We start from the raw sequence: 25136 nt of genomic DNA, 5'->3' as shown, positions 1-25136 counted from the left end.
GAGTGGTATTCAATTAAATGGCTCAAGTGGAGAAAATTACCAGCACAGACTTGATCGGCCAAATGGCTGGCTTCCGTGCTGTAACATTATGGGCCGGATATTCCGATCCCTACGGGTGTGTACCCACCCGTAGGGACATCGGAAATGCCGGTTTTAGGCATGCGCTGGAAACCGGCATTTCCAATCCGTCAAGAAAGCTCTTGACAGATCCTCCGGCTGCCCTAGAGAAGGGCCTCTGCGGGTGGAGAGTTCCGCTTTTTGGAGACCCTCCGCCCGCAGAAAACCCTTACAATTCTTGCGCCTGGTAAAAGCAGGCGCAAGGCCTGCTTTCACCAGGATAAGAGTTGAAAAAAGTTTTTAAAAATTTCCACTGGTTTATCGTTTAAAAATACTTTAAAGAAAGGTAAGTTTATTTTTAGCCCCGTTAAAAACTTTATCTTTTCAAAAATTTAAATTTTTGTTTAAAATACTTAATTTATGTAATTTCATGTCATTTTAAAAATGTGATTTTTAAAAAAAATATTTAAAGTTTTACTATGTTTTGGGGGTGCTCTCCATTCATATATTTGACAGGTCTTCCCGTCAAATGTATGAAGGGAGATTCCCTTCTGATTGGCTCCTCATGGTCCACGTGATCCCAGGGACGCTGCGAACTACCTGCGCCTCTGGGATACGTGGGCCCTGCACACTGGCAGTTTGGAGAGGCCCAGCAGCGGAACTGTGCGCCTCCCGGGAGCCCTCAGGTAGGGGCGTAGATTTTTCCAGATCGCAGGAGGCCTGCGATCGGAAAATCTGGGCCTATATGATTATATCTTTATGCCCATAGTTTTCTGATGCTAAAAATAAAACAAATGTAAAATCAAAATAAAACAGCATTAAAATGTAATTGGACAAATGATATTTAAAAAAAAAAAATCACACAAAATAGTCTATGTCCCTTGAAGAGTTTCTTCAGTCACATGAAGCTTCCTTTTTGGGTCACGCCAGGTGAGCTGAGTGCACAGTGCAATCCTGTCCTAAATGGATGAGACATTGCATGAAGAGCAATTTGAATGAAAATATAATAAAGCTCTCACACAAAACGTGCAAGAACACATTAGACTGCCTGATATTCTGGCTCTCGCACAATCACTAATCCAGTTGACTGAAAAACCTGGTGTGTTCATAACGAGGTAGTTTCGGTATGCGGCCGTTAAGGGAAAACTGGAGCTTCATGGTAAATTTACCTTTGCAGAGCCTTTACAGTTGAATCTACATGGTGTGCTTTTATTTGTGCAATTATCTATCCTTACACAATGCTCAGACAATATGGCAGTTGTTAATAAATATTCTGCAACTACTAGCACAAATTAATATTTGTAACTAGGGATGGACAATAAATGCAGGCCTTGCCAGCGACGCCCACATCCCATGTATGAATTAAAAAATTTTTTGCAACTGTTATCATTTTAGCAATAAATATTTAGAATGCTTCATACACATACTTTAAAACAGACACATGAAAATATGAATGTTTCTTTATTTGCACGTTAAATAATTGACAATAAAAAGCAAAATTCACAAAATGTTCAAAACTGTTACGTTTCCTTTAGATTGTATTAATTTCACTTTTTAAGATAACTTAAAACTACCTAAATTTCCATGCACGGCTGCAAAATAAATCTACTGAACTGATTCTACCCAGCATAAAAAGCTAGGATTCGTGTCTTCCATCGAAAATGATTTTCAGAACCACTTTAGCATAGTTTGACTGTTCCCATAACCCATAATATTCAAATGCATTATCCAGTTTCAGAAAACAAACTACTCTTATAGAATTCGAAAAGGAACATGGCTCACTATTTCAGAAATAATTCAAACAAATTATCACTTGCTAACAGAACATTGCCTGTTCACTGGCCCACTCCTCATTCTCTAAAGATTTTTATTCTCAATAGGGTGGAAGAAATAGCCCACCCTAAAATTTAACTGTTAAAACACCATTAACCAGAAAATACATTAATTGAAGTTACAGAAGACATCAGATAAGTCAAAAAGTAAAATATGATGAAAAATATAAATACAGCTATTTCCTCTGAGCAACTCAAAGGCATTCTGTTTTAAATACTAAGTAAGCTACATCCCGAGGATTTTTTTTTGGAACCAAATGCTCTTTACTGGCAGTTTTTATACCTCAATTGCATTCTTAAAGGATTACAATGAAAAACTGGACAGTAAGGGAAAATAACACCAATCTATTTATAGTGAGAAACAGAAAATGCTAGGTCAGCATTTGTAAAGAGAAAGACAAGTTATGCAGTTTCTGGTGTTTACCCTTCATCACATGCGGTCCTGCTGTGTATTTCCAACATTTGTAGTTATATTTCAAGTTTCCAGTATTGCAGTTTTTTCTTGTTATGCACCAGTATTTGCATAACAGACACTTATATATGTAACAGTCTAATATCTCACCTATTTATTGTGCGAGTGGGTTTTTCTACAGGGTGGCATGGTCTCCGAGCGCACTGCATTTACCTAGCACTTCGCATCATGTGAGCCATTTCTTCACTATTCAACTTGAATGATATTTGATGAAATCATATTTCAATAGAACAGGATCTCAACATTAATGATATTTATTCAAATTGGAGACGAGAAAAACAATTTAAAAAAAGTTTCCCCACATTAATTCCTGCAGAGAATGATCCAAAACGCACAGCATTTTGAAAAGCTGGACCCTAAATGAGGTGAAAATTCATCAGTTTTGTCCAACCCCATTAGTAAAATCAACAAATGGGGTGTGATTCTTGGTTCTATTTTTGAAATGCTGGAACTAACATTATCTTAGAATTCAATGGCAATTTTTTTGCAGAATTAAAGTGATATTTAAAAATTATGCCAAATGTATTGAGAAAAATGTTCAAGAAAACAAGTTAAAAAGAATGATAAAAAAAGCAAAATTATAATGTGTTTTCTGTTTAACATTGATTTCTACATTTAAATTGCAGACTTTTGACACATTACAGGAAAAGGCATGTTAGAGATGTTTGGCTTTGCACTCCTCACATTAAATTTAGCTTAAAACAAAACAATAAACAGTGTCTCCCACACCAACTTGGCACACTTCATGTCAGTATTGAACAGCCATTGAAATTTACATTACATATCTCAAACTACTATCACCCTTAAAATGCTACTTTTTGTTAATTTTGTTTCGAAGGTGAAAAATAATAAAATACATGAGAGTAACGAGCTAACATGGTTTCTATAAATTTGCAAACATGCAGGAATTCTACACATTTAAAATATTCCACTGCTTTGCTTGGGTTTAATTGTAATAATTTGGATTTAAAGTGGACAAAAAATACATTCACAAAGAAATTACACAGCACATTTATAAGTAAAAATGTACATAGGACAAATAACTTAACAGTATTATGTTTATAATGAAAGCAATTTCGTGAATATATATTGTGGAAATAATTGCTCTGATGGCTATGTGTAGTGACACTAAACGCATTTAAAAAGAACATATGTATGATTACTCTACATATAGTAACCGTAGCAAATCTTCCCAGATAGGTGATTCGGATTTTCAACTAGAAAATAATTTCCCTTTTTGTGGCTGAAGGTCCCATTGAAGATATAAAACCCAGTTTTCTTAAATACTTGCACCGCAGATTTTCCTCCCTGGCAGACTGGCACAAATACTAGTCACAGTGTGCGAATGGGATCCATACCCAGTAGCAGCGCAAAGAAAGTGTCACCAATTAGCTGGATATTTTTGGAGCCATCACAAAGGCTCATAGGAGGAGACAAGCCAGTGGGTGTTGGGCCAGGAAAATTTCTGGTATTGCAATTAACTGCTGCAGTTTTTTCTTCCCTCCTCATGCTCCCAATTCCAAAATAGACTTTTAATATCATTTGGAGAGAAATTATAACGACGCTGATCAGGAAATATATCACAAGCCGCAAAGGGACAATATTAAGTTAACAGAAAACATTTTTAGCATTAGGCAAAGGAAGGAAATATTTCATATTTTTGAAGTTGAATAACTTAACCAAAAACCCTCTTATGTGGTGGATAATCTATGTGCCTTATTCCACCAGAGGTCAACGGCACAAAATTAACATGCAGGCAATTTGAAGTACATTTAGATTGGAGAGTAATGTTGCTGGGTCGGGGGAAATTGAAGCTTTGCATGGCAACATAAATCGTGCCAAACAAAATCGAAAAAATTAAACCTTCCTTTTTAAAATGCTTCATTGTAAAAGGAAAAACAATTCTCTTAGGATTCAGCACGGTCCTATAAACTAATATGTACACGCAGGCTTGTAAATACAAAAAGGCAGTTGGCTTTCTTGACTCTTTACCTGAAGCATTGAACTTTTTGATATGGCTGGTGTATAGTACTTTGAATTTCCACCTCAATCCTACTATGCTATCAGTTTAATAAAGAATTAATAATTAAGCCATGTAATGCACTACTTGACAATAACGGAGATGCTAACCATAATCTTGAAGATAAATTATGTCTTACGGGACTGTAGTCTATTTCCTACATTGATGAAATCATGAACTGACTGAGCTTTTAGTATGTTGCAGTGTTGTAGTTTAGCAGTTGGTAGGGTTGCCACGTCTCTGGTTTTGTACTGGGCATTCCTTTAATGCTTCTAACATGTAAAACAAGGCACCAAAGGTCCATTTTTTTCTGCATCATATGGTCTGATGGCATCAGTTGTTAAGGCTTTCAATGAATTTTCATTATAAGCCAACAGTTGAACTTGGGTCATGACCCCACATCATGTTTCTCCTCCATCTTGCTCCATTGCTCCTCCTCCAGTTTTGGAATTGGTAACAGTAAGGCATACTCAATTTTGTGTGAACTTGCTACTCGACGCATTAAGTTAGTCTCGATCCTTCAAATCTATTCAGATCTCAGTAAAACAATTTATTTAAATTTAATTTAATATTTAAACCCCAGGAGTAATCAGCAATAACTTTGAAGTCTTGGGTTCTGTCTTATTACCAGAGTTCAAATTTAATAAATCAACTCAACTTCACATTGACCTGAAGGAAACAAAGGCCATTTCATGAGGGGAGAGAACTGCACTCTATTTGATTCTACAGTTACACTAAATCACATGAGCTTTTTCTTAACGTTGAATGTGATATCTTTTATTTGATTGACTGTTGGAGGACAGATTTCTTTGAAAGCCTTTGGGGTCAATAGGCCGTTTAATCAGGTGAGAAAAAGAAAGTGCTTTATGCAAGTGGGAAGATAGTCAATGTTTTTCACTATAATACATGATCTTAATTACCCGACAGAAATAATAACTAGGTATAGTGCAATAAATTCACTAAATGTATTGGTCTGTTATTAACAATTATTTCAAAATTTGCTAATCCCTTACTTTACAGTTATCATATTTTTTGATACACAATATGACATTCATGTTGGCATCATGGCAAAGGCAGTCTTCTTTTATGTATAAAATTTGCTGCAGTTACCAAGTCTCCTTTCCCTGTCCTTACCTCTGAAAAAGGAAAATAGCTTTATTAATTATTCAACTTAGGCTTTGACAACTCATTACCGTAAAAGTCTAGCAAAGAATCAAACATAAAATTATTGCAAAATTTCCACTATGACAGTTTTGCACCACAAAAATGACACTAGAGTGTTTTTTTGGGGGGATGAAGAGCCAAGAGAAGCTGTGAATGTTCTCCTTAGAGCATAGAAAGTTAAGGGAAGATTTAATAGAGGTGTTCAAAATTATGAGGTGTTTTGATAGCTTGGATAGGGAGAAACTGTTTCCACTGGCAGGAGGGTTGGTAACCAGAGGACACAGATTTAAAATAATTGGCAAAAAAGCCAGTGAGGAGATGAGAAATTTATTTACATAGGGGGTTTGGGGTGCTAACTTTTGAAATTTTAGCACCAGGCGATAAGGATTCTGTACTTCTGGTAAATTGGGTGTTAGAGCCCCAGGACGGAAGTGAGGCGCTAAATCAAGCGCTAATGACCTCAGTGGGGCGCTACCAGCAGAGCGCTAATGAATTTCCATCCTTCACATTGGTTCCTTCCAGCTCTTAAAGGGGAGGTTGCATTATTGTGCAGATGCTCATTTTCAGCATTGCTGGTTTTGAGGTGACCTGCGACCAAGTAAATCCTCTGATGGCTGTGGCTGTTCCCACTCCCAGGGAGAGAGCTCATCGGTTCACAGATGTGGCAATGGAGGCATTGGTGGCTGGAGTGGAGCGAAGGAGGGCAATGCTGTTCCCGGCCTCTGGAAGGAGGCCATCGCCTCAGGTGTTCAGGGCAATGTGGAGGGAAGTGGCCCAGGAGGTCTCGGCCAGTAGTGTGGTGGAATGCAGCCTGACAGAGTGCCGCAAGAAATTCAGTGACCTCACTCGGGTGGTCAAGGGGAGTACATGCTTCAACAGCTCCTAGATACCAGCATCTGAACCTCAGTCTGTGCACACTGCGCAAACAACCACACCACCACCACTCACCCACCAAACATCTTCACCTACTCAAACTCACATCCACATCTCACGCCTTGCCTACAATCACAGCTGTTCAACGACGGCAGGCATATCGCCCAAACACATAGCTGGATTCCGACTCACACATTTGTTTCTCTTGCAGGCCAAGATGGCCCACAATCGGAGGGAGCAGCAGAGAACAGGCAGGGGTGATGCTCAGCTCCAGCAGCTCTCAGACCTTGAGGAGCGAGTGCTGCGACTCATTGGGCAGCAGGTGGTGGGTGCCGTGACCATCAGCGACGGCGACCCTTTTGGGGGCAAAAGCGGTATCTTCAGCCCCTCTCCTTCTCTCATCCAACTTCCCCTTCACACCACAAACCTTTCTCACTTTCCACCTCCTGAGAATGTCTGAATTCCTTGCTCCATTCCTGACCCCCCGACCTTCACCTTAACGTGAGTGTTGTGCCTTTATGCTTTCACATAATTAGAAACCAGATGACCAGCCTGTCCCTGAGCCCCCCACTGAGAGTGAGGAAGGAGAAGAGGAGGAGGAGGAGGAGGAGCAAAGCACCGCGTCACTGCATCTCTCACCTGCAGGCGTCACCTCAGACACTGGTACTACGCGATCTTTAGAGGCAAGTTTAGAGGGGTCTGCACTGGGTGATGCACCGGGGACGAGTGGGCTGCAGCAAGGCCAGGGGGAAAGGGTAGCTCGGGAGCCAGCTCTCCGGAGGGCAAGTTCGCGCGTGAGTTCTGCTGCACATTCAGATGAGGACCTCGATGGGGAGGTGTTCTCAAGAAGGGTGATGGCCATGAACACCGAGATGATAGGTGCAATGGCAAGGGTGCCAGAGAGCCTCTCGGCAATGGTAAGGAGCATGGAGGAGTCCGTCTCCAACATTGCACAGAGCTCTGCGCACACCGTGGAGCCAATCATTTCCACTGTGCAGAGGATAGTGGACTCCCAGAGAGATCGTGTGGATCCAGCCCTCGTGTCACGTGTCATGGGCGATGTGGCAGCTTCCATTGCAGCACAGGCGGAAGCCACGCAACATCTTAGTGCTGTAATGCAGTCAATGGTTGCTGCCATCGAGTCTCAGACTGCTCTCATGCAGTCTCAGCTTGATGCCACGAAAGCTTGGACTGCTGCCATCGTCGCTGGGTCCACCACAGTCCACCGGGGATCTTACGGTGTCGCAGCAGCCCAGCAATCTGTGCTCCAACAGATTGCTGGGGATGCCGAGGTGCTGCTTCGAGGGACTGGCAGTGGGTCAATGGAGCAGGAAGCTGCTGTCCTCTCTCGGGATGACAGCATTCCTGATCCCACCACTGCCACTCCATCATTGCACTCATCGCTGCCCGTCATCCAGCCAGCCCAGACTGCCGCTGCCCAGCCTGAGGTGGTGCAGTGTACAGCCGGGCTTTCCAGGCCCAGAGCTGTTCGAGGACATCCTGCAAGGCCATCTATAGTCTCTGGCACCAACACTCAGCAGCCTTCCACCATCCCTGCTGCAGCCACTGGGGAGACATTATGTAAGAGCACTAGATTAGGAAAGGGGACTGTAAAGAGGGGAGGCAAGGGTGATTAGTCAATATTGTTGTTGTATATATGTGGTTAATGGTTTTTGATAAATTTATTACTGGAATGTTGCAGATTTGGTGCTGTGTCTCATTTCGGTTCTGGGGTGTGGCATGGAATCACAAAGTGATGGAATGATGGTGACATGCTCAGCAACCAGAACGAGGACTCGAGGTCACTGGAAACGAAGTCTGATGAGGAGGTGGAGGGCTGCCTCCTCTATTGCTGCTGTTCGTCCTCCTGCTCCTCTTCCTCCTCCTCGTGAGGTGGTCTAGTTATGCCCGGTGGCAATGGCTGGGCCCTCATAATGGCCAAGTTGTGCAGCATGCAGCAGACGACAACGAAAAGTGACACCCGGTCAGCCGAGTACTGGAGGGCTCCTCCTGAGCGGTCAAGGCAGCAGAACCATTGCTTGAGCACTCTGATGGTCTGCTCAATGATGTTCCTGGTGGCAGCATGGTTCTCATTATATAAGAACATAAGAAACATAAGAAATAGAAGCAGGAATAGGCCACTTGGGCCCTCGAGCCTGCTCCGCCATTCAATAAGATCATGGCGGATCTTGGGCTCAAAGCCACTTCCCCGCCCGCTCCCCATAACCCTTCACTCCCTTATCTTGCAAAAATCTGTTTATCTCTACCTTAAATATATTTAATGACCCAGCCGCTACAGCTCTCTGCGGCAGAGAATTCCACAGATTTACGACCCAGAGAGAAGAAATTATCCACATTATATTCCATCTGCCATGTTCTCGCCCACTCACTGAGCCTGTCACGATCCCCTTGAAGCCTCTTCACATCCTCTTCACAACTGACACTGCCACCTAGCTTTGTATCATCAACAAATTTGTAAATGTTACATTTAGTCCCTCATCCAAATCATTGATATAGATTGTGAATAGCTAGGGCCCAAGCACCGACCCTTGCGGTACCCCACTAGCCACAGCCTGCCATCCTGAAAAAGACCCGTTTATCCCTACTCTTTGTTTTGTCTGTTAACCAATTCTCAATCCATGTTAGTATATTACCCCCAATTCCATGTGCCCTAATTTTGTTCACCAACCTCTTGTGTGGGACCTTATCGAAGGCCTTCTGAAAATCCAGATACACCACATCTACCGGTTCCCTTTTGTCTACTCCACTAGTTACATCCTCAAAGAACTCCAATAAGTTTGTCAAACAGGATTTCCCTTTCATAAATCCATGTTGACTCTGCCCAATCTTACTATTAGTTTCTAAGTGCCCAGTTATTGCATCCTTTATAATAGATTCCAGCATTTTCCCAACTACTGATGTAAAGCTAACAGGTCTGTAGTTCCCCGTTTTCTCTCTCCCTCCTTTCTTAAATAGCAGGGTTACATTTGCTATCCTCCAATCTGCAGGAACCGTTCCAGAATCTATAGAATTTTGGAAGATGACAACCAATGCGTCCACTATCCCAATGGCCACCTCTTTCAAAACCCTAGGATGTAGGTCATCCGGTCCTTGGGATTTATCGACTTTTAGTCCCATTAATTTTGCTAGTACTGTTTTTTTTACTAATAATAATTTATTTAAGTTCCTCATTCTCGCCACACCCTTGGTTTTCTGACCTTATGTTGGAGGGAAGGTCATTGCTGAAGCAGCTGAAGATGGTTGGACCTAGGACACTGCCCTGAGGAACTCCTGCAGCGATGTCCTGGGGCTGTGATGATTGACCTTCAACCACCACAACCATCTTCCTTTGTGCTAGGTATGACTCCAGCCAGTGGAGAGTTTTCCCCCTGACTTCAGTTTTACTAGGGCTCCTTCATGCCACACTCGGTCAAATGCTGCCTTGATGTCAAGGGCAGTTACTCTCACTTCTCCTGTGGAATTCAGCTCCTTTGTCCATGTTTGGACCAAGGCTGTAATAGGTCAGGAGCCGAGTGGTCTTGGCGGAACCCAAACTGGGCATCAGTGAGCTGGTTAATGGTAAGTGCTGCATGGTAGCACTGTTGGTGACACCTTCCATCACTTTGCTGATGATTGAGAGTAGACTGATGGGGCGGTAGATGGCTGGATTGGATTTGTCCTGCTTTTTATGGACAGGACATACTTGAGCAGTTTTCCACACTGTCGGATAGATGCCAGTGTTCTAGCTGTACTGGAACAGCTTGGCTAGTGCCGTGGCTAGTTCTGGAGCACATGTCTTCAGCACGATAGCTGGAATGTTGTCAGGGCCCACAGCCTTTGCTGTATCCAGTGCACTCAGCCCTTTCTTGATATCACATGGAGTGAATCGAATTGGCTGAAGACTGGCTTCTGTAATGGTGGGGACCTCAGAAGGAGGCCGATATGGATCATCCACTCAGCCCTTCTGGCTGAAGATGGTTGGCAACGCTTCAGTCTTGTCGTTTTCTCTCACATGCTGGGCTCCACCATCATTGAGGATGGGATATTCATGGAGCTTCCTCCTCCCGTTAGTTGTTTAATGGTCCACCACCATTCACGACTGGATGTGACATGACTGCAGAGCTTTGATCTGATCCATTGATTGTGGGATCGCTTAGCCCTGTCTATAGCATGCATGTAGTCCTGTTACAGCTTCCCCAGGTTGGCACCTCATTTTTAGGTATGCCTGGTGATGCTCCTGGCGTGCTCTTCTACACTCCTTATTGAACCAGGGTTGATCCCCTGGCTTGATGGTAATGGTAAAGTGAGGTATATGCTGGATTGTGGTGGAATACAATTCTGCTGCTGCTGGTGGCCCACAGCACCTCATGGATGCCCAGCTTTGAGCTGCTAGATCTGTTCTGAATCTATCCCATTTAGCACGGCGGTAGTGTCACACAACACAATGCAGGGTGTCCTCAGTGTGAAGACGGGACTTCGTCTCCACAATGACTGTGCAGTGGTCACTGCTACCAATACTGTCATGGACAGATGCATCTGCAACATGTAGATTGGTGAGGATGAGGTCAAGTAGGTTTTATCCTCGTGTTGGTTCTCTCACCACCTGTCGCAGACCCAGACTGGCAGCTATGTCAGTAGTGGTGCTAATGAGCCACTCTTGGTGATGGATATTGAAGTCCCCCACTCAAGAGTACATTCTGTGCCCTTGCTACCCTCAGTGCTTCTTCCAGGTGGTGTTCAAAATGGAGGAGTACTGATTCATCAGCTGAGGGAGGGCGGTAGGTGGTAATCAGTAGGAGGTTTCCTTGCCCATGCTTGACCTGAAGCCATGAGACTTCATGGGGTCCGGAGTCAATGTTGAGGACTCCCAGGGCCACTCCTTCCCGACTGTATACCCACCGTGCCACCCACCCCCTGGTGTGTCTGTCCTGCCGGTGGGACAGGACATACCCAGGGATGGTGATGGAGGAGTTTGGGACATTGGCTGAAAGGTATGATTCTGTGAGTATGAGTAGGTCAGGCTGTTGCTTGACTCGTCTGTGGGACAGCTCTCCCAATTCTGGCACAAGTCTTCAGATGTTGGTGAGGAGGACGTTGCAGGGTCGACTGGGCTGGGTGTGCCGTTGCCGTGTCCGTAGCCGGTGCCGCGGTCGATGCCGTGTGGTCCGTCCAGTTTCATTCTTATTATTTTGTTTCGTAGCAATTTGTTACAACAGAGTAACTTGCTGGGCCATTTCAGAGGGCAGTTAAGAGTCAACCACATTGCTGTGGGTCTGGAGTCAGATATAGGCCAGACCAGGTAAGGACGGCAGGTTTCCTTCCCTAAAAGGACATTAGTGAACCCGATGAGTTTTTATGACAATCCAATAGTTTCATGGTTACCATTACTGATGCTAGCTTTTTATTCCAGATTTATTTAATTAACTGATCATTAGCCCAGGCCTCTGGATTATTAGCCCAGTGACATTACCACTATGCTACCATACTATGTATTACAGACACATAACTGTATATTCATATCTATACAATTTTAATTTTAATTTATAATATAATTGAAGTTCACATCCTTGTTTTCAAATCCCTCCATGGCCTTGCCCCTCCCTATCTCTAATCTCCTTCAGCCCCACAACCACCACCCCCACCTGAGATATCTGCGCTCCTCTAATTCTGCCCTCTTGAGCATCCCTGAGGGCTTTAAACTAACTAGTGGGGGGGGGGGGGGTTCCTAGAGAGCAAATAATAAAAATGACAACAGAGAAGGTCATAGACTTAGGTAGCAGTGGGGAAATTAAAAACCAGAGCGTGTCAGGAAGGGGCAGAAGGTATGGAGTAAAAGGTAAAGTAATAAAAAGGGCAAAAGCAGGAACTAAGTAAGTGTCACAAAACATTTTTGAAAGTTCTCTATCTGAATGCACGTAGCATTCGTAACAAAATAGACGAGTTAATGGCACAAATAACTACATATGGGTATGATCTTGTGGCCATTACAGAAACATGGCTGCAGGGTGACAATGCCTGGGAATTAAACATACCAGGTTATTTAACAATCAGGAAGGACAGGCAGGAAGGAAGGGGAGGTGGGGTGGCTATGTTAATAAAGGAAGGAATCACTGTAATACAGAGAAATGATATTGGGTCAAAAGATCAGGATAATGAAACAGTTTGGGTGGAGGTAAGGAATAATAAGGGGAAAAAAACACTAGTGGGCGTAGTCTATAGGCCTCCGAACAGTTGCAACTCTGTTGGACGGAGTATCAATCAGGAAATAGCTGAGGCTTGTAATAAGGGAACATCTATAATTATGGGGGATTTTAACTATCATATTAATTGGACAAATCAAATTGGACAGGACTGCCTTGAGGAGGAGTTCATTGAGTGTATTAGGGATGGGTTTCTTGAGCAGTATGTAACTGAACCGACCAGGGGGCAAGCAACCTTAGATCTGGTCCTGTGTAATGAGACAGGATTAATTAAAAATGTCCTAGTAAAGGATCCCCTTGGAATGAGTGACCATAACATGGTTGAATTCCATATTCAATTAGAGGGTGAGAAGGTTGGATCTCAAACAAGCATGCTAAGCTTGAATAAAGGAGACTATGAAGGTATGAGAGCGGAATTGAGTAGAGTGGATTGGGAAAATAGATTAAAGGGTAAGACGATACATGATCAGTGGTGTACATTTAAGGAGTTATTTTACAACTTCCAAAAAAAAAATATTCCACTGAGAAGAAAAGGGTGTAAAAGAAGACAGCCATCCGTGGCTAAGTAAAGAAATTAAGGATAGTATTCGACTAAAAACAAGGGCATATAAGGTAGCCAAATCTAGTGGGAGGATAGAGGATTGGGAAAACTTTAAAAGACAGCAAAAAATAACAAAAAGATTGATTAAGAAAGGGAAGATAGATTATGAAAGTAAATTAGCAAAAAATATAAAAACAGATAGTAAGAGTTTTTATAGTTATATAAAAAGAAAAAGGGTGGCTAAAGTAAATGTTGGTCCCTTAGAGGATGAGACCGGGAAATTAATGGTGGGAAATATGGAGATGGCAAAAACACTGAATGAATATTTTGTATCAGTCTTTACAGTAGAGGACACTAAGAATATCCCAACACTGGACAAACAGGGGGCTATGGGGGGGGAGGAGCTAAACACGATCAAAATCACTAAGGAAGTGGTACTCGGTAAAATAATGGGACTCAAGGCGGATAAATCACCTGGACCTGATGGCTTACATCCTAGGGTCTTGAGGGAAGTGGCGGTAGGGATTGTGGATGCATTGGTAATAATTTTCCAAAACTCCCTGGACTCAGCAAAGGTCCCGGCAGACTGGAAAACTGCTAATGTAACACCCTTATTTAAAAAGGGCAGTAGGCAGAAGGCTGGAAACTATAGACCGGTTAGCCTAACATCTGTGGTAGGTAAAATTTTGGAGTCCATTATTAAGGAGACAGTAACAGGACATTTGGATAATCATAATTTAATAGGACAAAGTCAGCATGGTTTTATGAAGGGGAAGTCATGTTTGACAAACTTGCTGGAGTTCTTTGAGGAAGTAACATATAGGGAGGATAAAGGGGAACCAGTGGACGTAGTGTATTTAGACTTCCAAAAGGCATTTGACAAGGTGCCACACAAAAGATTATTGCTTAAGATAAAAAATCACGGGATTGGGGGTAATATTCTGGCATGGATAGAGGATTGGCTATCTAACAGAAGGCAGAGAGTTGGGATAAATGGTTCATTCTCAGACTGGCAATCAGTAACTAGTGGTGTTCCGCAGGGGTCAGTGCTGGGTCCCCAACTCTTTACAATCTATATTAACGATTTGGAGGAGGGGACCGAGTGTAACATATCAAAGTTTGCAGATGATACTAAGATGGGAGGGAAAGTAGTGAGTGAGGAGGACATAAAAAACCTGCAAGGGGACATAGACAAGCTAAGTAAGTGGGCAGAGATTTGGCAGATGGAATACAATACTGGAAAAAGTGTGAGGTTATGCACTTTGGCAGGAAAAATCGTAGAGCAAGTTATTATCTTAATGGCAAGAAACTGGAAAGTACTGAAGTACAAAGGGATCTGGGGGTCCTGGTGCACGAAACTCAAAAGGTTAGTATGCAGGTGCAGCAAGTGATTAAGAAGGCTTATGGAATGTTGGCTTTCATTGCTAGGGGGATAGAATATAAAAATAGGGAGGTATTGCTTCAGTTGTACAAGGTGTTGGTGAGACCGTACCTGGAATACTGCATACAGTTTTGGTGTCCATACTTAAGAAAGGACATACTTGCTCTCGAGTCAGTACAAAGAAGGTTCACTCAGTTAATCCCAGGGATGAGGGGGATGGACATACGAGGAGAGGTTGAGTAGATTGGGACTCTACTCATTGGAGTTCAGAAGAATGAGAAGCGATCTTATTGAAACATATAAGATTGTGAAGGGGTTGGATCGGGTGGATGTTCCCGATGATGGGTGAAACTAGAACTAGGGGGCATAGTCTTAGAATAAGGGGCTGCTCTTTCAAAACGGAGATGAGGAGGAACTACTTCACTCAGAGGGTGGTAGGTCCATGGAATATGCGGCCCCAAAAAGCTGTAGAAGCTACATCATTACATAAATTTAAAACAGAAATAGACAGTTTCCTAGAAGTAAAGGGAATTAAGGGTTACGGGGAGCGGGCAGGAATTTGGACATGAGTCTAGGTTCGGATCGGACATGGCCCTGTGGGTAGCGGAGCGGGCCCAGGGGCCGTGTACCCTGGTCCTGCTCCTATTTCGTGTGTCTAATTCTGTTAGATTCAGGAGATGGTTCTGTGATAGTAGATTGGCGGTTAGGATCAGATCAGCCATGATCTTATTGAATGGCGGAGCAGGCTCGAGGGGCCGATTGGCCTACTCCTGCTCCTATTTCTTATGTTCTTATTATAATCGCTCAACCATTGGTGGTCGTGCCTTCTGTTGCCTAGGCCCAAAGCTCTGGAATTCCCTGCCTAAACCTCTCCGCCTCTCTATCCTCCTTTAAGACGCTCCTTAAAACCTACCTCTTTGACCAAGCTTTTGGTCACCTGCCCTAATTTATCCTTAAGTGGCTCGGTGTCAAATTTTGTGTCTTATAATACTCCTGTGAAGTGCCTTGGGACGTTTTACTACGTTAAAGGCGCTATATAAATAATAAAAGTTGTTGTTGTTGTTATTAATGTATACAAATTTATAGATGACAAATCACATAAGAGAGTTTTACCCTACTCTGCAGTTATTTAGTAGCATTTAAACTACATCGTTAGATGGGCCGTAAGTACAGTTTCACAATTTAATACCTTGACATTCAACGGCATTACCATCGCCAAATCCCCCACCATCAACATTCTGGGGATCACCATTGACCAGAAACTTAACTGGACCAGCCACATAAATACTGTGGCAACAAGAGCAGGTCAGAGGCTAGGTATTCTGCAGCGAGTATCTCATCTCCTGACTCCCGAAAGCCTTTCCACCATCTACATGGCACAAGTCAGGAGTGTGATGGAATACGCTCCACTTGCCTGGATGAGTGCAGCTCCAACAACACTCAAGAAGCTTGACATCATCCAGGGCAAAGTAGCCCGCTTGATTGGCACCCTATCCACCACCTTAAACATTCACTCCCTCCACCATCGGTGTACCATGGCTACACAGTGTGTACCATCTACAAGACGCACTGCAGCAACTCGCCAAGGCTCCTTCGACAGTACCTCCCAAATCCACAACCTCTACCACCTAGAAGGACAAGGGCAGCAGGCACATGGGACCACTACCACCTCCAAGTTCCCCTCCAAGTCACACACCATCCTGACTTGGAAGTATATTGCCGTTCCTCCATCGTCACTGGGCCAAAATCCTGGAACTCCCTCCCTAACAGCACTGTGGGAGTACCTTCACCACACGGACTGCAGCGGTTCAAGAAGACAGCTCACCATCACCTTCTCAAGGGCAATTAGGGATGGGCAATAAATGCTGGCCTTGCCAGCGACGCCCAGATCCCATGAACGAATAAAAACATGCCCTCGCCCATCTGGCCTAAAGGCTGTAGCATCTCCCAACAGTGGTGTTTCAGTTGACCTGCTAGTAAGAAAGGTTGATCAAAACAGCTAGCTGCTCTGTAAAGTATTTCTACTCTAATTTCCGCTTTGCACAAGTGGGAAGTTGTTCAAAGACAAGTTTACAGTTCTGATCGACCCACTCTACATCTGTCTTCCAACTTTGGTGGGTTCTCTGTCATGCGGATTCGACAGCCCTTATATGCCTATTATGTAAATATAAGCACTACCTTATTTCATCATTATGTCAATTAAGGAGGTTTCGTGTTTGGTAGGTTTGAATTAGACCTGAGGTGGTAGTAGATTGACAAAGGTAATGGGGTCGATTTCGACTTTTAGGCGCCCGATCAGCAGAGAGCGCCAGACAGTCATCCGTAACCGCGGCAATGAGGTGGCTGCATTTTTGAGGCCTCAGCCTCATTTGCATCAAGGGGGCAGGATGCCAAACGGGCGCCAATATTGGCGCGCCCTGGCCAGCAGCAAGGTAAGTGCGTGGGGGGAGGGATTACGATTTCAGAATGGGTGTCCAGAGGCGGCTGCAGGCCAGGTTATTTTTGTGGGGCACTCCTTTTCCTCCAGGCACCACAAAAAGAATTTCAAACTTATCTTTGCTGGGCCTCTGCAGCTTGATCGCCCATGCAACTGATCGGAATGTACAGGGCACCAGTTACAACATAAAATGGCAATTGGGGTCCTTGGATATTAAAAGGGAAACAGGCAGGCGCTTTGGGCGCACAGCGGTAGGCACCTTTCAAAATGGCGCCGGCTAATAGGCGGTAAGGCTACCAAACCCATTTTAAGGCTGTTACAGCTCCGTTAACGCAGGGCACAAGTTAAAATCGCCCGCAACACCTTTTTTAAATCTGTGAGATAGCTACAATCACCCTTTCATTTAATTTCCAAAAGACTTAAGGATTATAGATTTCATATACATACTTCCTCTTTGGAACTTCTGGCAGCTGGTCCCTCTGGCCTCCGCTCCTGCCGGCTTGCAATGTGTGAGAATCATATAACAGCGGGTCACCTAGTCGGTGACGGGGTGCACTGCTATTGCATAATCCATCTAATGTCCGTTGTCTAATTGGGGCGGTATCGTATAACCCTTCAACCGGCCGCTGCCGTAACTGCTGACGCGAGGAGTAAAGTTCTTCTTCACCTTCCTGTAATGATCAAATAAAATGTTTTTTAATGCAAGATTAGTCTAATCCAGCTAAAAGTCATATGGTAATTATTCAAGGATGTGGCTGTGGGACAGCAGAATAGCATAAATAAAACTATCCCATTGGTCTAAATCTGCAACTTAGTTGAATGTCTAGGTGACCTTTCAGGTGGATCATTTCCCAACAGTGCCGCTTCTCTAAAGGGAGAAATGGTCTCCACTTTACTAACTCCTTAATTCACATCAGGCTAAAGTGAGATCTGTTGCTAAATTAACAACACTGCAATAGATAAATCCACCTTCTTGTGCTAAACTTGCTGTGGTTGTTTCACTCAATAAATAAGGCAGGAGACAAATAATAAACACCTTTAACGTTTTATTTTGACAGTTCTGGAATATGAATTCTGACCTATTGAAATTTTAGTTCTTACTTACATTCTTCTACTATGGTAATGAATTCAATGACCTATTTTTCTATTGGTTTGCTGCTGGCCCGCTTGTACTATGGACACTATAGAGCATTTCACAGGCATGCTTAGTGGCTATTCGGGGTTTCTGATTGAACCCTGAATATTTCTTAATGTATATGTTATTATGTTTCTGTATTTTTAATAACCAACGATTGGATTTTATTTGTGACACTATTATCCTTCTCAGTTAAAGACAATATGACACAACACAAAAAGATACAGTAGTGAGTGTTGATCAAGTGGAAATAGTATAAAGCAGGAATGAAAAATTCTCAAAGAAAAAAACAAGTGAAAAGGACGATTTAGGTATGTGGATCCCAGAATCTGAACAATCTAACTCTAAATCTACTATTTTACCTCAACTATTGGCAATATTAGTGGACAAATGCATTCATATGATAGTGCTCTGTCCACTATTTTAGTGCATCCATTTAAAATAATGCCTGGGTTAAAATAGTGAACAAAGGAATGTCATACAATAGCATTTAGCGCTTGTTTAGTGCTGTTACCAATAGTAATTTCTAGGCTAATAGCACATTGCTCCTTGTGGTAGATCCACTAGGCATGGACATCCGAAACAATGCAGGAGCCCCGAGTTGACTAGGTAGTCACACTCATTTCAATCAGATAAGGGTAAATGGTAGTAGGGTGTCAGGTTATACATCAAAACATTTTAGCTGTTCAGGCAAGTAAAATTTCAGAATAATATGCAATATACTGAAACCATGGAATACTATCAGTCTGATTCAGATAAAAACAGTAGCAAAGATATTAATAGGCTGTAAGCATGTTCAATAAGTTAATGGTTATCTTTCCACTGTCGCTGAAGAACGCCTTATGCTCATTCATGGTTTTGTCTATTGGTTACCCATTTTTCTATTCTATATTAGTTATCTGGGCCCGGAATTTGCAGTCAGCAGCGAAGCGACGGCAATCGCCGGTGACCTCGAAGAAAGCTGCCTGCAAATGATCTTGCGATCTCTGTGGCAAAAACTTTAGCTTTCTCAACATTAATTTGATTCTAGCGCTGTCTATAGGGGATCTTCAGTATCCAGCAGCAGTGGTGTCTGTCATCAAGCTGGCTAAGCAGCCAAACACATTGGATAATTCTGACAGACAGCAAACCAGGAAATAGAAAGCAGCTTTTATAATTCACTTAAATTTTTTTTTTTTTTAAAAACAGAGAATGAAATAACGATTGGTACATACACATGGGATTAAGGTAAAAGCTGAAATATCATGAACAAACTTTTTAAAATATTTTTAATATTTAAAAAATCTAATAGTTTTTATCATAATGGAGAAAGTTGACATTCCACAAATATAAAATTAACAGTTGTTCAGCAGTAGTTATTACTCAGAACTCTGTTAAAAACCCAATTACATATCATTAAACAAGGCTTAACATTTTATGTGGTTTTAACAGCGATATTAGAGCGGAAAAGGATAAGGTTTTGTCAGTTCAAGTGATTTCAGGCTCTGGGGAGTTCCACAGCGCAACCTGTGGCAGAACAAGGAATGACTGACCACAACTTCAGGATTTCCGTGCTCATCTGCGCATGCACCGACTCCAGAAGCTGGGTCCGTTTCAGAGGGGTAAGGACGGCGAACACTGACAGTTTCGCCGTCATTACCCAGCGCAAAATCCGGGTCATTATTTTAGATCATGGAATTTTTGAAAAGTGCAAGTCTTGCATCAGAACTTCATCTTTCTGGGGTATGGATCTCTCTGGGGTAGATTTCTGTCTTCACATCCTGAACAGTAATTTGGTGGTGGGGGGGGGGGGGCGGAAATCGCCTGCCCTCTACAAAGTCCAACTGGATTTTTATTCCACTGAAATTAATGTGAAAATGAGACATTCTGTACAGCATATGCGATCTGCATCCCCAGGCGGTGAAGATGAAAATCTACCCCTCCGTCTCTTCTACTTCCTCTCGTTTCCCTACATTACAACAGTGACTACACTTCAAAAGTACTTCACTGACTTTGAAATGCTTTGGGATGTGCGGAGGTTGTGAAAGGTGCTATGTAAATGCAAGTTCTTCTTTCAGTTATCTGCTTTGTCTTACCTGGAAAATGCAGAAATGTATTCATGTTCTCATCAACAAATGCTTCAAGCAACAGGTTAACGGTTAACATTCATTAAGCAAATAACTTGAATTATAAAAATAGACATTATTTACCCCTAATTGGTTCACTTCACACTGGATAAGAAGAGCTGCTAATTCAATATCTTCACTGTAACCATTTTTAAGAGGAACAGATCTGTATCCTGGAGAATATATGGAAAATAAGCATTTACTAAATGTCCAAACTCCTGAACATTAGACTACATTAACATTTCAATTACATTGAAACTGATTTTACACCAAAACTCTTTGGAAACTAATTCAGAGGAGTGTTGTGTGTGCGATGGGAGCAAAATCCTGCTTCATATTCTAAAATTTCTAATATATATTTTCATATGAAATTTTATAAAGGCCAAGATTTTGTGAATTTGAAATAGAACTCTTTTAGCTGCCTTCCAAAAAGAATTATTTTATATTTGTGTGTGGGGAAAATAACACAATACACACATCTCTCCAGAAATGGCCATGGATCGTGGGGGAGATGGCCAGCTGGTTGCCCGTAGTGCTGCTGACTGCCTCAAGAATCCTCTCATAGTTTTGAGATGTTAATGCATGCGGGCTTATAGTCTTGTATTCTGTGGCATACTACTCCCACTCACAGCACGTATAAAGCTGCAAGTTTTGGATCATAGGAGACATGGGATGTTTAAGGAAACTGCACTTCATGGTGACCATGAATGAAAAGCAGGGAGGGCAGCACAATTGTAACCAACTGAATGATTGGTTCCAGGTGTGGTGAAGGTATGAAGACACAAATCACTGTGATGGAGACGGTTTATTGTATATATTCTAGTAATAAATTTAATTAAGATAAATTGTCATCATTAAAGACTAGACTAATATGATTCATTTTCCTTTCCTGTGTTATAAACAATAGAAGATTTGTATTTAGCCATAAAAATGTGCAGATGTTTCATAGCTCGTTTTATATTAATGGAAGATTCTGCTCACCGAATTGACTTTATGTTCACCATACCAGAGGCAGTGGTAAGACTTATCTGTACATCTTCAGAATCAAACTGAAATGCTGCAAACATTCATTTACATATAGACAACTAAAAACCATATCAGATACTATAACCAGCAGATGTAATTTTGTTCATTAGAAAATTTAAAGCATTACTGTATTCACTGATAAGGCTTGTGCACATTGTACATAAACTACAACCAACCAGAACCTTATCTGTCTCAACTGATACTCCAGCCACACATTGCCCTCGAGACGTTTCAGTGATTGTTGTTCCAAGTCTAAATATAACTTGGACTCCTGACAAATATACAACTTCACAAATTAATTCTATAAATTCATTATAAAATTCAGCAATACCACACTGAACACAACTGCGAGTAGAAGTTGAAATAAAGGGTGGATTTCATTGCACTAATGGCTTAAATCAGCATACTTTCAAAAAGTAGACACCAATACAATCAGGCTAGGCAAGTGGCCTGGACCTCTGAAGATGAGCGGGTTTTTTTTAAATATAAAAATTTAAGAATCGTCGCCCCTATACACAAGACTGAGTGTGTGTGGGGAAGCCTGGAAACCACCTATTTGGTGGTTAGATGCCAGAGTTTCTGGCAGCATGGAGCAAATAAAATCATAGAATGGTTACAGCCCAGAAGGAGGCCATTCGGCCAGTCGAGCCCGTGTTGGCTCTCTGCAAGAGCACTTCAGCTAGTCCCACTCCCCCGCCCTTTCCCCGTAGCCCTGCAAATTTTTTTTCTTCAGGTACTTATCCAATTCCCTTTTGAAAGCCACGATTGAATCTGCCTCCAGCACCATTTCAGGTAGTGCATTCCAGATCCTAACCACTCGCTGCGTAAAAAAGATTTTCCTCATGTCGCCTTTGGTTTTTCTACCAATCGCCTTAAATCTGTGTCCTCTGGTTCTCGACCCTTCCGCTAATGAGAACAGTTTCTCTCCATCTACTCTATCTAGACCTCTCATGATTTTGAGCACCTCTATCAAATCTCCTCGCAACCTTCTCTTTTCTAAGGAGAACCCTAGCTTCTCCAGTCTATCCACGTAAATGAAGTCCCTCATCCCTGGAACCATTTTTGTAAATTTTTACTGCACCCTCTCTAAGGCCTTCACATCCTTCCTAAAGTGCGGTGCCCAGAATTGGACACAATACTCCAGTTAAGGCCGAACCAGTGTTTTATAACGGTTCATCATAACTTCCTTGCTTTTGTACTCTATGCCTCCATTTATGAAGCCCAGGATCCCATATGCTTTTTTAACCGCTGGTGCCCGAGATGTGCCTATAGTGGTCTGCTGTCCCCATGAAAATGAGGTGCCCTCCCATTGACACTGCAGACGCCAAGGAGTCAGAGCTGGAGGGCACATTTTCAAGACCAAAACATTTACAGCCAATACCAGCAGTAAATTCTTAGGCATAATTTGTTATGTTTGTGGAGGCCTTTTCCTTAGAATTAACAATTAAACCTGGATAAAGCTCAAGACTCTTGGAGCATGCACGGGGAAACCTCTGGCCTGTCTATTAGAAATTGAGTACATATTCTTCAAGCCTTTTTTTGCTCCCAGGATCAACTTAGCAAGATATGTCTTTGTCCTAGTTGTATCTGGCTAAACCCTGTCACGCCACCTGATAGACAAGACTCATTGCCATTGAGTTTCTGATCTGTTAAACTAACCAGTTTTGATTCCTTTGATGGGGAAAGTGGCATGAGCTAAAAAGTTAGGATCACTGAACATGTCCTCTTCATACACAACAAATCGGAGAAAAGCTAGAGAGGGATCTTGGATAATAAATTCCTCATTCGCGTCTTCAGCTCCTCCTGACCAAGCTGGGTTAAGGCCATTGTCATCTGGAATACAAACACGCACATGATTTAAATCACCCAAGAGTCACAAGACACTTTCTTCAAGATATAAAACTTCTATATTATTCCTACCTCATTTTAGATATCACGGCATATTAATTTTCAGATTTTTGGCTCTTTTAGAAGCATATATAGCACAAATAACTTGTAATAATGAAACAGAATCATTTTTTACATTGCAGAAGACATGTCTTTGCTATCCACTAGTTTAACCCCCTGCCTTTTACCAAGGTACAAATCTGTGCTGTTGAGAACTTGGCTTTGCATTCACTTTTGCTTGATAGATATATAAATATAATGTATGAATATATATATATTTATTTAAATCCCAGCAAGATTATTATACAATTATGTACTCTCTGCACACTCTGTCAAAACCTGAAAGCAAAAAGATTAAACTATTTTGCTCTTTCACATTCTGACTGACCCGCTGAGCATTTCCACGTTTGCAGTTTTCCTTTTGATATTTATTAAATGTATCCATGCCGCAAGAAAGAATTGTATCCTGACCGATTTGGTAAAGACACTGTCTGATGTAGCAGGTTCGATTCCCAGTCTGTGCTGAGCTAGCTGATCTCAGTTTGAGCAGCAATTTTGGGGGTGCTACAATTGACGAGAAGCACTCCTGGGGTAGGGAGGGGGAAGGTTCCTGCTCCAGTTTGCCAGCCAGTGACTCCTGCTGGAAGGTTCACGTCTCTGGACATTGGGAGAGAGTAAGTTTGGGCGCAGCAGTGATGCCACCGCAGTTGAATAGCCTGCACACACTCATTGTTCAGGTTCACACCTGAAGGTGGCCAATTGGACAAAGTACCAGAAAGCCCCCACTGCCGGTGGAAATGAGCCCCTGCTGAGGTTGGAGTAAATTAGGCACGTTTTTAAAAAACAATCAGGACGACTTTTCACGTTACTGAAGTCATTTTATCCAAACTTCAAGACATGTTTTTCAGGAGCGAAGGAGAAATAAACACAAAAGTTTTAACAGCTGCTCTTTCGTGTTAGTTACTGAAATAATTTCCACAATACACTACATCAGTTATTTCTCACACTCACACTAACTTACTTATCACTACTGTCTTGAATTTCCTGTTCTCATTCTCAGGGCTACACAGTTCTACTTCGACAAAAGGGCAAACTATACTCCTGCCAGGTTTGGGTAGATGTCGGGCACCAAGAAGCTGCAAAGATAATGAGAACAATAAACATGTTATAAGAAAACCGGATATCTAATCAACAGTATTTTAAAATAGGATTCACCATGAAGATACGGAACTACTTTACAGTACAGTGCCAAGAATGACTTACACAACCAACCCATGACCTTTATCACTTGTGATGGGGGCACATTGACTGCAGTGAATATCTTCAGCAGTAATACAGTTTCACTTAAATACATGTCACATTTTGTAACTTTAACTAACATCATGTAACTTCTTAAGATTTGCTTTGGCATGGCTGTGAAGCAGCTTCCAATGTGCAGCAATGCTAAAGTTGCATTATAACTCTGGAGTCAGGAGAGGGACTCAGCACATGGCTGCAAGATCGCACTTGGGGAGCTCTCTCCTGGGCAAGAGAATTGTGGTTGGAGCAAGGCGGCATCGATGAGGTTGGAATTGACACTGCAGACTGTTAGTTGTGGAATAAGTGAACCATTCATAAACCTTGTGATATCACCTGGAATCACTCCACCATTTGCTTAACAACGTGTGCCTGAACTTTAAAATAGGTTGGAAAAAAGGTTCGAAGTATAGTACTAGCAAATCTTCCATGGCATTGCTCATAGTATGTTGGATGATACAAATGTTTCTAAGGATTGGAGTGTTATACAGTATATATATATATATATATACACATACATACACACATATATATATATATACACACACACAAGTTGTTGTTGTAAGGTAGAGCAATGGCCACACAGTCTAATTGTTAAGCAAACAAAAGCGCAGGGCGTTCAAAAGTGATTATTGATTGGTCAGGGATTTCTGCATATTGAAACATGCTCATCAGCTTGAAGCTATAGCTCAGAAGCACCCACCGTTTTA

At 42.2% G+C, this 25136-nt stretch overlaps 1 protein-coding gene across 1 annotated transcript in view; it reads right to left on the bottom strand.

Annotated features, from left to right (window-relative positions):
* Positions 1 to 1503: 1503 nt before the first annotated feature.
* Positions 1504 to 25136, bottom strand: part of plcg2 (phospholipase C, gamma 2) — a 204209-nt gene continuing 180576 nt past the window's right edge. The window contains exons 28-32 of the mRNA XM_085991754.1: positions 24152 to 24266; positions 22903 to 23076; positions 20302 to 20390; positions 17425 to 17648; positions 1504 to 5517 (exon numbers count right to left, since the gene is read on the bottom strand). Coding sequence (XP_085847880.1) covers positions 5466 to 5517; positions 17425 to 17648; positions 20302 to 20390; positions 22903 to 23076; positions 24152 to 24266 — 654 coding nt within the window. The 3' untranslated portion in view covers positions 1504 to 5465. The remainder of the gene's footprint in view (positions 5518 to 17424; positions 17649 to 20301; positions 20391 to 22902; positions 23077 to 24151; positions 24267 to 25136) is intronic.

The sequence above is a fragment of the Somniosus microcephalus genome, chromosome 6 (genome assembly GCF_052327205.1).
Source record: "Somniosus microcephalus isolate GS21.2 chromosome 6, FLI_Smic_1.0, whole genome shotgun sequence".
Taxonomy (NCBI): Eukaryota; Metazoa; Chordata; class Chondrichthyes; order Squaliformes; family Somniosidae; genus Somniosus; species Somniosus microcephalus.
This window is presented reverse-complemented; position numbering and strand designations above follow the sequence as displayed.